The sequence below is a fragment of the Protopterus annectens genome, chromosome 7.part0 (assembly GCF_019279795.1).
Source record: "Protopterus annectens isolate FY-2018-M chromosome 7.part0, PAN1.0, whole genome shotgun sequence".
NCBI lineage: Eukaryota > Metazoa > Chordata > Ceratodontiformes > Protopteridae > Protopterus > Protopterus annectens.
The window spans coordinates 771,635,099-771,647,354 of NC_056739.1; the positions used below are offsets into that span (position 1 = coordinate 771,635,099).

General features: G+C 38.5%; 1 protein-coding gene across 2 annotated transcripts in view; it reads left to right on the forward strand.

Moving 5' to 3' along the window:
- The window catches only part of KIAA0040 (KIAA0040 ortholog), a 441,499-nt gene extending 430,507 nt beyond the window's left edge, over positions 1–10,992 (forward strand). For both annotated transcript variants that reach the window (XM_044077296.1, XM_044077297.1), the window contains one exon: positions 9,875–10,992. In XM_044077296.1, the coding sequence (XP_043933231.1) occupies positions 10,063–10,332 (270 nt within the window). In that variant the 5' untranslated portion in view covers positions 9,875–10,062 and the 3' untranslated portion in view covers positions 10,333–10,992. The remainder of the gene's footprint in view (positions 1–9,874) is intronic.
- Positions 10,993–12,256: the final 1,264 nt, after the last annotated feature.

A 12,256-nucleotide genomic window follows, 5' to 3' on the forward strand; every position in this document is an offset into this window, starting at 1 on the left:
GACAAATTAATTGCAAATATTACTCCAGCTATAGTTGCAGCCATTCCACGGGTTTCACAACCAAAAGTAGCCCCTTTAATTACTATGGAACAAGTTCTCTTAACCTTCTCAAAAGCTATTACCACCTTATCCAGAAGTCCTGATGTTTATATCAGGTTTCCCAATTATCAGTACCAAATATGGTGTGTTGGAACCTCTGTTTAACCTCTTTAATCTAAGCCTCTCCACTGGTTACATTCATGAAGCCTAGAAAACAGCCACTGTAGTGCCATTACACAAGGGTGGTTCAAAATGGACCCAGGTGACTATAAACCTATTAGTTCATCAGCCTCGTATGTAATGTTATGGAGGATGTTATCCCAGACCTCATTAATCTGGATACTGGAAATCTCTTAACCCTGGGGCTTCACCAATTTGGCTTTGTCAAAAGGAATGTTCTAACTTTTTAACCTCATTAATTTCTTTGAAAAAGTAACCAAAGCAGCGGATAGTGGCGACACAGTACATACAGCATACCTGGACCTGTCCAAGGCCTTTAACAATATTCCCCATTATTGACAGACTTGCAAATCTAAATCAAACCCTTATGTTATGCAGCAGATATCTAACTGGATGTCTTACAGAACCCATGTGGTTAGAGTCACAGGTGACACTTTTGAAAGCAAATAAGTTGCCAGTGGTGTACCAAAGGGCTCAGTTTTGAGCCCTCTCCTATTTAGCATTGATTTTTTTTAGATGTTCAAATTAGAACTCCTTGTCTATGGCTATTTAAATTTGCAGACAAATACGTGATTTGATCATCCACTGACTCACAATTGCTCCAGTATGTGTTAAACCCTATTAATAATTGATGCAAGGACAGTGACCTCAAATTAAGTGAGAAAAAATGTAACATAGTTGAATTTAGTAAACAAAAACTTTTTCACATACCACACAGGTGACACCCCCCAATGGACATTGTACTAAAGGGATTTAGGCAATCTTGCTGATAATTCTTTATTACCATTCCATAATCATTTGGAAAGCCTTCTGTCTAGCTCATCTAATTTCCAAAGTAGTTTTAATTCCCCTTTGCTCATATTTCCTTGACCCACTATTGAATGTAATGCACCTTTTGGCATGTATTTATCTAAAGATATCATTCAACTTGAGATACCTCAGAAATTCATAAGTAAAAAAATAAGTAGCATCAAAAATCTTAGTTATCAAAGATAAGTTGCATCAAAAATCTTAGTTATATAAGTAGCATCAAAAATCTTAGTTATCAAAGATAAGTAACGTCAAAAATCTTAGTTATCAAAGATAAGTAGCATCAAAAATCTTAGTTATCAAAGATAAGTAGCATCAAAAATCTTAGTTATCAAAGATAAGTAGCGTCAAAAATCTTAGTTATCAAGACAGAGTGGCAGCCCTCTCTCTGTACTCTCTCTCTTAAAGACTCTTCCATGGAGATCTCTGTCATGCCTTTCAAGCCATGGAATATCCAACCCTGTTTGGCATTCCTTCACAGAAAAAAATGCTACCTCAAAAACCTACTTAAAGGAGATAAACAGATAAGCCAGACATGTTGCCATGATAGATTCATAGCCCAAATTATCCCCTACCTTTGAAATAATGTTCCACTACATGTCAGTTAGAAGAGCACCCTTGCCACCTCCTGCCACCTTCAAGGTAAATCTAGATAATTAGATGGCAGCCTTAAATTCTCCCTGGTCTAGCCTGTCCTGCCCTCCTTTAGGCTGAAGGGATATTTTTTAATGAGTGATTTTTATTTATTTTTTTTTTTTGGCTAGGCTTATAACAGCCTGCAGACTATATAGGTTCATAGGTTAGTACTAAGCTAACTGCCCTTGCGAGCCATTTTAAGCCTAGCCAGTTATCCCCTGTGAGATTCAAACACTGTACCTTCTGTTTGTAAGGCAAACACCTTAACCATTAGGCCACTCTCCCAACCCGGTGTTGTGTATATGTTTTATACTTAAATATGAAAAGATGTTTGATGGGTTGTAAATCAATGTGTGTGCATGTATCTTTAAGAAGCTACCCAAGGGCTTGCACAAGTGTATAAATACTGAGCACGTGCAAGCCTGACTGTCATTTTTGTAGTAAGCTGTTGAGATGTACACATGTATGTATGTAAGGTCAGTCTGTTATCCAGTTTGTTTATATTTTGTGATGCTGCTATCCATCCTGATGTGTTTCTATGTATTAAAGCATCTAAAGGAAATGCCTCACCTGCTTGTCATCTACGTTAGATCGGGATGAGTGACATGGTATCAGAAGCAGCATGTCTAAAGCGACATGATGTTAGAAGAATGACCAAAATGACTTGTTCCCAGAAAGAGCTACAGTTTCTTCCACTTAAGTCTGAGAGGCACCCAGTTGGCATTGGAGGAATATAGATGAGTGAATCATCCATACTGAACTCATAATTTGCAAAACAGGTCAGAAACAAATTTCAGATGCTAAAACTTTATCAAATAATTTCTTATTCGCAAAATATGAAATGAGTCATACAAAATGCTCTAACCGATATTCTGATAAACTGATATGTCCGATATTGATCAAAATATTCAAATTACTATGGAAAATGTTAGAAATAAGGTCCAAATTGTATAAAATTAATAAAATAAGAGGAAATTACTGCATTTTTGCTAAGCACATATTTTTCTTATTAAATATATCCGAGTTATCAGAAGTGTATAAAGTGTTTGCATGTTTGTGCAGTATTACAGTAGTTATTTTGCAAAATACAACCATTACAGAGCATATGTCACATAGTACAGTATTTTGAAGAGTTTATTATCCATTTGAATATTATTACAAGCTCACGTAACAGTCTGTTCATACATAATTACAAGGGCCATATTTTCAGTGTGTTTGTGCATAATTTGTGGGCATGGCAGACAGATCTCGAAAACCCAGTTCACTTATGTTTGACAATAATACTGCAGAGAACTGGAGAGTGTTTGAGCAAGAGGATGACATTTTCATACAGGCTGCATTTTCTGATAAAGATGACTGTACAAAGGCATTTATTCTGCTTAATTTACCTGGGTCAGAAGCCATTGAAAGGAGACATTCATTTGTATATGCACCTGCTATCTTTACAGGAGAGGGCGAAAACCATCACATTGTTTAGCGGCTGATTCAAGGGATGACCCTGAGTGCTTAAAATGTAAATTTAGAGAAATGTGTAACCCTCCAGACAAATTTTACAATGGAAAGGCACTTATTTTATACGAGAGATCAAAAGCCTTGGGAAACTTTTGCAGCATATATAACTGACTTGAAAAATAAGGCTAAAATGTACAGATTTGGTGATTTAAGGTATGAGTTGATAAAAGACAGACGTGTGTGGTATTAAAGATGATGCTGTGAGAAAGATTTTGCTTCATGACAATGATTTAACTTTGAGAAAGGCCATTGAGATTTGTCAGATATACAAGCTCACAGAAAAGCACACGCATATGCTTACCAATGAGAATAGCTCTAGAAGGCACAGTGACAAAGATCATGTTGATCGTATGCCGCACGCTGTGAAAAGAAACAGGCCCAAGCACATGGCAGCAAGTGTAGCCCCTGTGGCACCCACTGGTAAACCCCAGAGCTTTCCAGCAAATTCCAGAGCTCACATAGTCTCAGTGAAGCATTAGAGTGAGTCAGCAAACTCAAAGCATGGGCCCCAGTTTCATTGCCAACTGTCAAAACTGTAGTGGAAGTCATGAATCTGAAAGGGAAAAATGTTTAGCTTTTGGAATCATTTCAAAAGGTTTTGTAAATCAAAAAGCCCACATTCTTTTATTAAAAGGGAACATTTTAAGAAATGAGTTGATCAATTAGAGAGCTGCAACCCTACTCGTTATGTTGTTGTGTTAGAGCTTCATTAAACAGTTAATGCAGTAGATTTAAGGGCAAAGAATTAGATATTTTGTACTGCTTGGATAAATGGAAAACCCACAGAGCTAAAAGTTGACACAGGTTCCAAGTGCAATGTTATGTCAGCAGCAACAATCTTAACTACAGAAAAGGCAAGCTTCCTTATCTTGCTGATACATTATCCAGATTGCCCAGAAACTCCACTGAACAGCATGATAATGAGACCCTACAGCATGACATGGTGAAAGGCTTGATTTGGCAAAGTGTGCAAAGCTTGCTGCTTATGGTGGTGAAAAATTTCAGACTGAAGGCTCACTAGTGCTTTTATGTTACTCTGCTGGAAGAAGTTCTGAATTATTTTGTGTGGTCAAGAAGCACATCTAGTAATTATTAGGGCTCAGAGACAGCTTGAAAATGGGACTGCTTTCATTTAATAAGGAATTCCATCAAGTTAGCTTGAAAGGCCACTACTCTAATTTCACCCAGTACATTTTTTCGACCTATTCTGAGCTTTTCGAAGACAAACTAGGGAAGCTTCCAGTTGTGTACTCCATGAAGCTACACCTAGATGTCAGCCCAGTTATCAGGCCAGCATTAAAAGTTCCAATAGCCATGCAGGACAGAGTCAAAGCTGAGCTAGATAAACTGGTGTGACAAGGTGTGATTTATCTAATTGCAGAACCAACTGAGTGGGTATCTTCCATGGTAGTAGTTCATAAGAAAAGCTCAGATGACAGACTGTGTATTGATCCACGAGATTTGAATAAAGCACTAAAAAGACCGCATCATTTAATGCGTGCAGTTGAAGAAGTTGCAGCCTTGATGCCAAATGCCACTGTTTTTTCTGTCTTAGATGCAAAGAGTTCATTTTGGCAAATTCACTTTGACAAGAAATCATCATTGCTCATTACATTCAGTACTCCACTTGGAAGGTACAGATTTTGAGAATGCCATTTGGGATAAATTCTGCAAGTGAAGTCTTTCAACGTGCAATGGAACAATTTTTTTCTGGGTATCCTTGTGCTATTATAGTAGACAACATACTAGGAGGTCATGGTAAAGCTGAGCATGACAGAAACCTCAGAAAAGTTCTGGAAAGAACATGTCAAGTGAATCTTAAGCTCAATCCACAGAAATGCAAATTCAGACTACAAGAGGTTACTTACGTTGGTCTTTTATTTACAAGTTCAGGCTTACAACCAGATCCTTCAAAGCAAACAGCCATTCTCAATATGCCAGCTCCAGACAATGTTCAAACCTTGCAATGTTTTTTTGTCATTGATAACTATCTAGGCAACTATCTAGGCAAGTTCATTCCAGACTTAAGCCAACATTCAGCACCGCTTAGAGAGGCGACACATAAAGATGTATATTGGTCTTGGTTAGAGCAATACCAAAGAGCATTTGATGTCCTGAAACAGAGAATTGCTAGTCCACCAACTCTCAGATACTATGATGTTCACAAGCCAGTTACTCTTTCGTGTGATGCTTCAAAATTTGATCTTGGTGCAGTCATTTTACAAGAGGGTCAACCTGTTGTCTATGCATTGAGAACTATTACCCAAACTGAAATGCAGTATGCCCAGATCAAGAAAGAGCTTTTGGCAATTGTGTTTGCATGTTTCAAGTTCCATTATTATGTTTATAGTAGACCCATCCAGATCAAAACAGACCACCATCCTTTAATCATTATTTTGAGAAAGCCTATGCATTCAGCTCCAGCCAGATTGCAACATATGATGTTGAGATTGCAGAAGTATAATTTCAATCTTGTCTACAAGAAAGGCAACCTTTTTTTCTTGCTGATACTTTATCCAGATTGCCCAGGAACACCACTGAGCAGCATAAGAATGAGAACCTTGATTTTGAATTCATGGAAGTGAGAAATCTTTCTTCCACACGTCTTTATGAGCTAAGAGATCACACAGCCACAGATCCAATTTTAGAAAGGCTCAACCATTTTATTAATCAAGAATGGCTATCAAAGCAATCTAGTTTACTTCAAGAAGTGCAACCTTATTTTCCATGCAGAGATGAGATTTTGTTTGACAATGGTATCACTATGAGAGGCCAAGTAATTGTTCCAAAGTCCTTACAACAAGAGTATATTACTATCTTGCATCACGGTCACCCAGGAACTGACTCTACAAAAAGAAGGGCAGAGTACAAAGTCACATCAACAGAAGGAACCACTTCAGCTAACCCACATTCCTGAACTACCTTGGTTGACAATAGCCACTGACATGTTCGAGTGGAATGGTCAACATGATTTGGTATTAGTAGACTCTTGCTCTAATTGGTTTGAGATTGACCTACGTCCTTATCTAGCATCCAGTACTGTCATTACTAATATGAAATGTCATTTTGCAGTCGATGGTAGTCCACACAAAGTTATTTCAGATAATGACACACAGTTTGCAAGCCAACAGTTCAAAAGATTTGTCAAAGAATGGGACTTTACTCATGTCATGAGTAGCCCTGAGTATCTGCAGTCAAATGGTTTGGCAGAAAGTGCAGTTCAAAGTGCAAAAACAGTTTCTAGAGAAGTCAAAATGAAAGAATAATGTTTTCCTGAATTTCATGGATCTCAGAAATATTGCTTGTGATAAACATCATGGTTCATCTGCTCAGAAACTTCTGTCGAGACAAACCAGAAGCACATTACCAGTCAGTAGTCAATTGTTAGTTCTATGTGTCAAGAACAGCAAGTCAGTGGAAGCCCATCTGTTGAAGAAACACCTGACCCAGAAGTCCTACTATGATAAAACCAGCAAACTGCTCAACCCATTACAAGAAGGAGAAGTGGTAAGGATGCAAACAACCAAATGTTATAATCAGATAGGGGTAGTGAAAAGTATTTGGCCAGAGTTGAGACCGTATATTGTGGAATCACAAGGAGCAGAGTTTAGGTGGAATCAGAAACATTTGATACCGGTGTCTGTGCCTATACCACAGCACATAGCCTGTGAGAAAGACTCTTTATCTCAAAGTGAGTTCTCCAGGGTTCTAATTTCAGAGGAAGTTCCAGAGAATATTCCCATTCCTGTGATGAATCCAGAAGTTCCTGATATGAGTTGTTCACTGAATGCTGTCCCTGTTGCTAAATTCAGTCCAGTTTCTTATGTTACGAGATCTGGTCATATCTCCAGACCATGTAACAGATACACCGCAACTTGGACATGAACATCGTGTTTGCTTCTAAAGTCTATAATAATGCATGTCTAACTCTAATGCTGTTTTTACTAAGGGCAATCTTTTTAAGGGGAAAGATGTAGATCAATGTGTGTCTATGTATCTTTAAGAAGCTATCCAAGGCTTGCACAAGTGTATAAATACTGAACACATGCGAGCCTGGCTCGCCATTTTTAGTAAGCTGTTAAGATGTAAACATGTATGTATGTAAGGTCCATCTGTTAACCAGTTAATTTATACTTTATAATGCTGCTATCCATCCTGATGTGTTTTTCTGTGTATTAAAGCATCTAAACAAAATACCCTGCCTGCTTGGCATCTATGTTAGAGAGGGACGAGCAACAAGGTTATGTATAAATTGATCAGTTTGATTACATTCTTAAACTATATTCAGACAGGGCACACATAAATATATGATACAAAATAGAATTCCACATGTATATGCTGTGAACTGCATATCTTCCGTGGTGGTACAGTGGTAGCATTGTTACCGCACAGCAAGAGGTTCTCCCGTTTGATTCCCGGCTTGGCTAGGGAGTGCCTTCTGTGTGAAGTCTACATGTCCTCCCCACAGTTGGGTAGTGTTCAAAAGAGATGCATGCATAAATGGGCATGCCTTCATTGAAGGTTGGGCATCAAGCCGGCACCTTGGTGTTTTGTAAAAATCTACTGCCAATCATTAGTGGACCAGAGTTCCGCTGTGGTGACCCCTAACCGGGAAAAGCTGAAAGACAATCAATGCTGTGAACAGCATATCCAGAATGGTTTCATGTTGTTTGTGTATAATCTGTGCTGCAATTGTCATCCTGTATACCAAATTTTGGGAATCTTAATATCTACCTGCATATGTTTTGTAACTTCTCTGATTTGGCATTTATTTATCATAGAAGTTCTTGAATATTTTGCTAAATGATTCACTGTTCTATAATTCATTATATAGGCTACGGTGTATGGATAAACTGCAACAGCACCACTGCCCCCACAGATGCCGCAGTCGCAAAACATGTACTCAAGTTTGGGTGAAATGTGAGTTACAAGACGCCCAAGTACCTGCTTGCAAGACAATGCCCTTAGTGCTTGGCAAAATGCAATCAAAATAGGTTTCATTAAATAAAACTGATTGAAGATGACACTGAAAAATCCAATAAAAATGTTGTTTCAGGGGGGCAAGTCCCTCTGCACCTCCACACCTCTGCAATTTTATATAGGACAACCTTAAGATCACACAACAGTTTAGAAAAGGAATGTTTTCCTTAACCACTCTTTTCAGCAATCTCACTTTATAGTCCATTAATCACACTCACCTACCAACACATTCAGAATCACATACCCATGGACATTACAAGAATGCTGTCAAACACGCACACACACACACACACACACACACACACACACACACACACACACACACACACACACACACACACACACACACACACACACACACACACACACACACACACACACACACACACACACACACACACACACACACACACACACACACACACGCACGCACACACACACACACACACACACACACACACTATACCAACATAAACTGCATAAATATGTGTGTGTGTGTGTGTGTGTGTGTGTGTGTGTGTGTGTGTGTGTGTGTGTGTGTGTGTGTGTGTGTGTGTGTGTGTGTGTGTGTGTGTGTGTGTGTGTGTGTGTGTGTGTGTGTGTGTGTGTGTGTGTATTTATATGTATGTATGTGTATATGGAGAGAGAGAGAGAGAGAGAGACAGAGAGAGAGAGAGAAGGAGTTGTAGTTTAGGTCACTAATAACTGCTGTCAAGTGCATATTTCTCTGCATGACTTGTCAATGACTGAATTTAACAGATTCAGACATGGCAGACAACACATAAATGTAGGCGATGTATTTTGGTCATGACTGGAATTAATAAACATATATATAAGTTAGGGGTATGGGGACAGAGCACCTATGGTGGGGGAGGGTGGAGGAAGCTCCCCAAATGAAATCATATGGATTCTGATATTGGTGCAGTGATTGGGGTGGTAGTGTGGCTGAGCCGTCCAAGGTACTGGGTTTAGGCTCCAGTTCCTTCACAAGGCATGGGTTAAAATCCCACCACTGCAAGTTTAAATCTCTGAACTACTGTTGTGTGTTTTTAATTCTCTCTCAGTCATCAGGGTTGGGACGATAGCCTAATGGTTAAGGTGTTTGCCTTACAAACACAAGGCGCAGGGTTGAGTCTCACAAGGGATAACTGGTTAGGCTTAAAAATGGCTCAAAATGGCCGTTAGCCTAGTGTGAACCAATGAGGAGTGATATCGCATATACAGCAGGCATTTTGCAGTTAAAGTACAATAGAGTCTGCAATGAAAGGTGCATTATACAATGGTTATTTAGGGTACATAGTAGTTTCATTACAGGAAATGTTGCATATCAGTGCATTGTGTACATGTGTGCAAATGGTTTGTTGATGAATACATCAGTTCTGTGCTTGGTTCACAAATGTAAACAATATGTGTATATTTGCTATCTTGGCAATTTGATAATGTGGACCACAATGAAATGTACCCAAGGACCAGTCAAGTCCAAGTCTATATAGTGTTTATCAACTATTAGTAATATAATCATATCATACACATATTTATAAGGATTTTTGTTGTAACTTTTATAAAAATTAATTTACTCCAAAATGTAACTTGTTTTTCCACAGAATCTTTCATATGACTGATACCAGAGTTATTACAGAATGTCTATAGTACTGTTATTACCTATTACTGACTTATTCCTTTAACTTTAAAGGATCTCCTCTTCCTGTCTTTGCAGGTATTTGCCTTTGTCTTTTGAAGGTTCTGTGCCTCTGTTACACTGGTAGTCTACAGCTGGAGGCTAACAAGATAAGTTAATAAATCCATCTGAGATACTCCAGGAAATTCTTCTGACAGACATCATTCCTCAGTAAGAAATACTGAGCAAGGGAAGAACAGTGACTACTGTGGAATTGTGAGGTAACCATGAGTAATGTAAGTGCCTTTTTCCAGTCACTCTGGGACATGGTGCTAAAGAAGCATGAGGAAGGCACGTACAACTCTGTCTACCTGGGGTTGCTGTTTTCTTTGCCCCTTTTGCTGCTCCTTGTATGTGTAATCATCTGTTGCCACTCCTGCTGTCACTGCCAGAGCTGTTCCTGTCAAAAGCAGGAGCGCAGAAGGAAGGACGATTTGTGGATCTCTACTCGTGTCAAGCCTGTGATGCTCGAGCGTATTCCATCACTGCCTGTGTAGATGCCACAGGCCATAGAATCAAGCAGGAAGGGGGTTGCATTTGTAATTTTGCCAACATGCAACATAGACATCCCATTGTCAGAGGCATTTCCGTTTATGAGCATGGTTAACCAAAGACTCAGGTTCTCAGATATTGCATCAAGGATCTGCACTAACAGATTCAGTAGATGCTACTATATATACTTCCGGGTTTGTCTTTCTGCTATTCACATGCATATCATAGTGTAAGCAAAGCAAAAGGCTGTTTAACTGAAGTCCCAAATACCAGTTTATATTTCTTCTTATTTTGTTTTATAATACCAGTTTCATGATTAGGCACAGTTCAATGCAGTATTCTTTGCTTTTCCCAGTTAGATCCTGGAGTTCAAGAATGCAAACTTACTGGCCATAGCCACACGGTACTCAGAGTTGACAGGATTTCTCTAACTTAACATGAAGCTATAAACTATGGCCATAACTTGTAAAAAGAATATGGAGCTCTAGTTTAAGAAAAGTGCATCAATGTATTTGACTTATCATTTCTTCCTAATAAATGTATTACATTCTATGATATTTGTAGTAATTGCATTAAACTCATGGTTACGCTTTATGTTAAGGGACAGGAAGGACATGAATTCCAAATAAATAAGTCACTTCCTGAAGGCTAATATCAGCAGATACAGCTGCAGCACAGATATCACAATGTGAAACTAATGGTTCACTGCACTTAAGGTCATAACCCCAAATGCAGCAAAAAACAGAGAATACACGTTGAAATATATGCCAGTTGTATGACATGATAAAACAATGCACTGCAGCTACTCTGTAAGACGGAAAACAATGTGTACATAAATAAAAAAACAGATGACATCTTGCTTATCTTCTAAAACATTCAAAACCCCAGAAAAAGAATAAAATGAAAACTGCTTACTGATATAACTTTTGTCTAAAGTTGCTCCATATTAAGCACGGTTATTCTTGCTTAGGAAGTAATATATGTGAAGCTGTGTCATGCTAATTCCTTTCAGAAAGGTGTCGAAGGGCAGCCTGCCATCACTGTGAAATATTGCATTAATGAGACTGATGATGTTGCTAGGAAGCTGCCTTAGTAACATTTCCTAAAGCAGAAGTAAACCACAGAGGAATAGGTGAGGTACTTTACCTTATAAAAGTACTGGGTAGAAAGCAAGCAACCAGGAGCTGACCAGCATGTGATTTGGATACTTTACTTAATAAAGCTTTTATATTTCAATTTGCTTTGGAAGAAATAGGTTTGTTCTCATTTTTTTCCTGTCAGCTGCCATCCATCCCTTAGGGCAGTGAATCTTAAACAGTGGAGAGTGTAATGCCACATTCTAATCTCTTACCCATTTCCTGTGCTTTCAGATTGTACTAAAATGCTTCAGATTATACTAAGGTGCTTGAGATTGACCCAATATATCTGGCCAGTCAGTACACTCATTACCTGTAGTACTATACAAATACTTTAGTCTGATGTTTGACTGCCCAAGTGTTGTAAAGATATGCATGCATACATTCTGCATCTCATGTGGAAGTTACTTGTGTTTTACCATCTGTACTCTGTTTATGTCATTCTGCACGTTTGTACAGCATTGTGTTCATGGGACATAATACCACTGCTATTTGTTTCAGGTATAAAACAAGGAGTAGCTATTTCCTACTCTACATGATAACATTAAACAGGAACATGTACTCCAGTTTGAAAGTGAAACCATAAACAGAGTTATAGATTACTGGATTAAGCAAAAAATATTCCATACTCACTACTACATATTTGCCAAGCTTTCCAAAGCCAGAGTCCAAAAACAAAAGCTACCAGTAATTCTATCTATGACTCACATTATTTGGCTTGTGAATGTACAATGGTGAAGCAAGTAAAATTTGGAGTGCAGTGACTGTGTCAGTCACCTTCAGTATCCTGGAC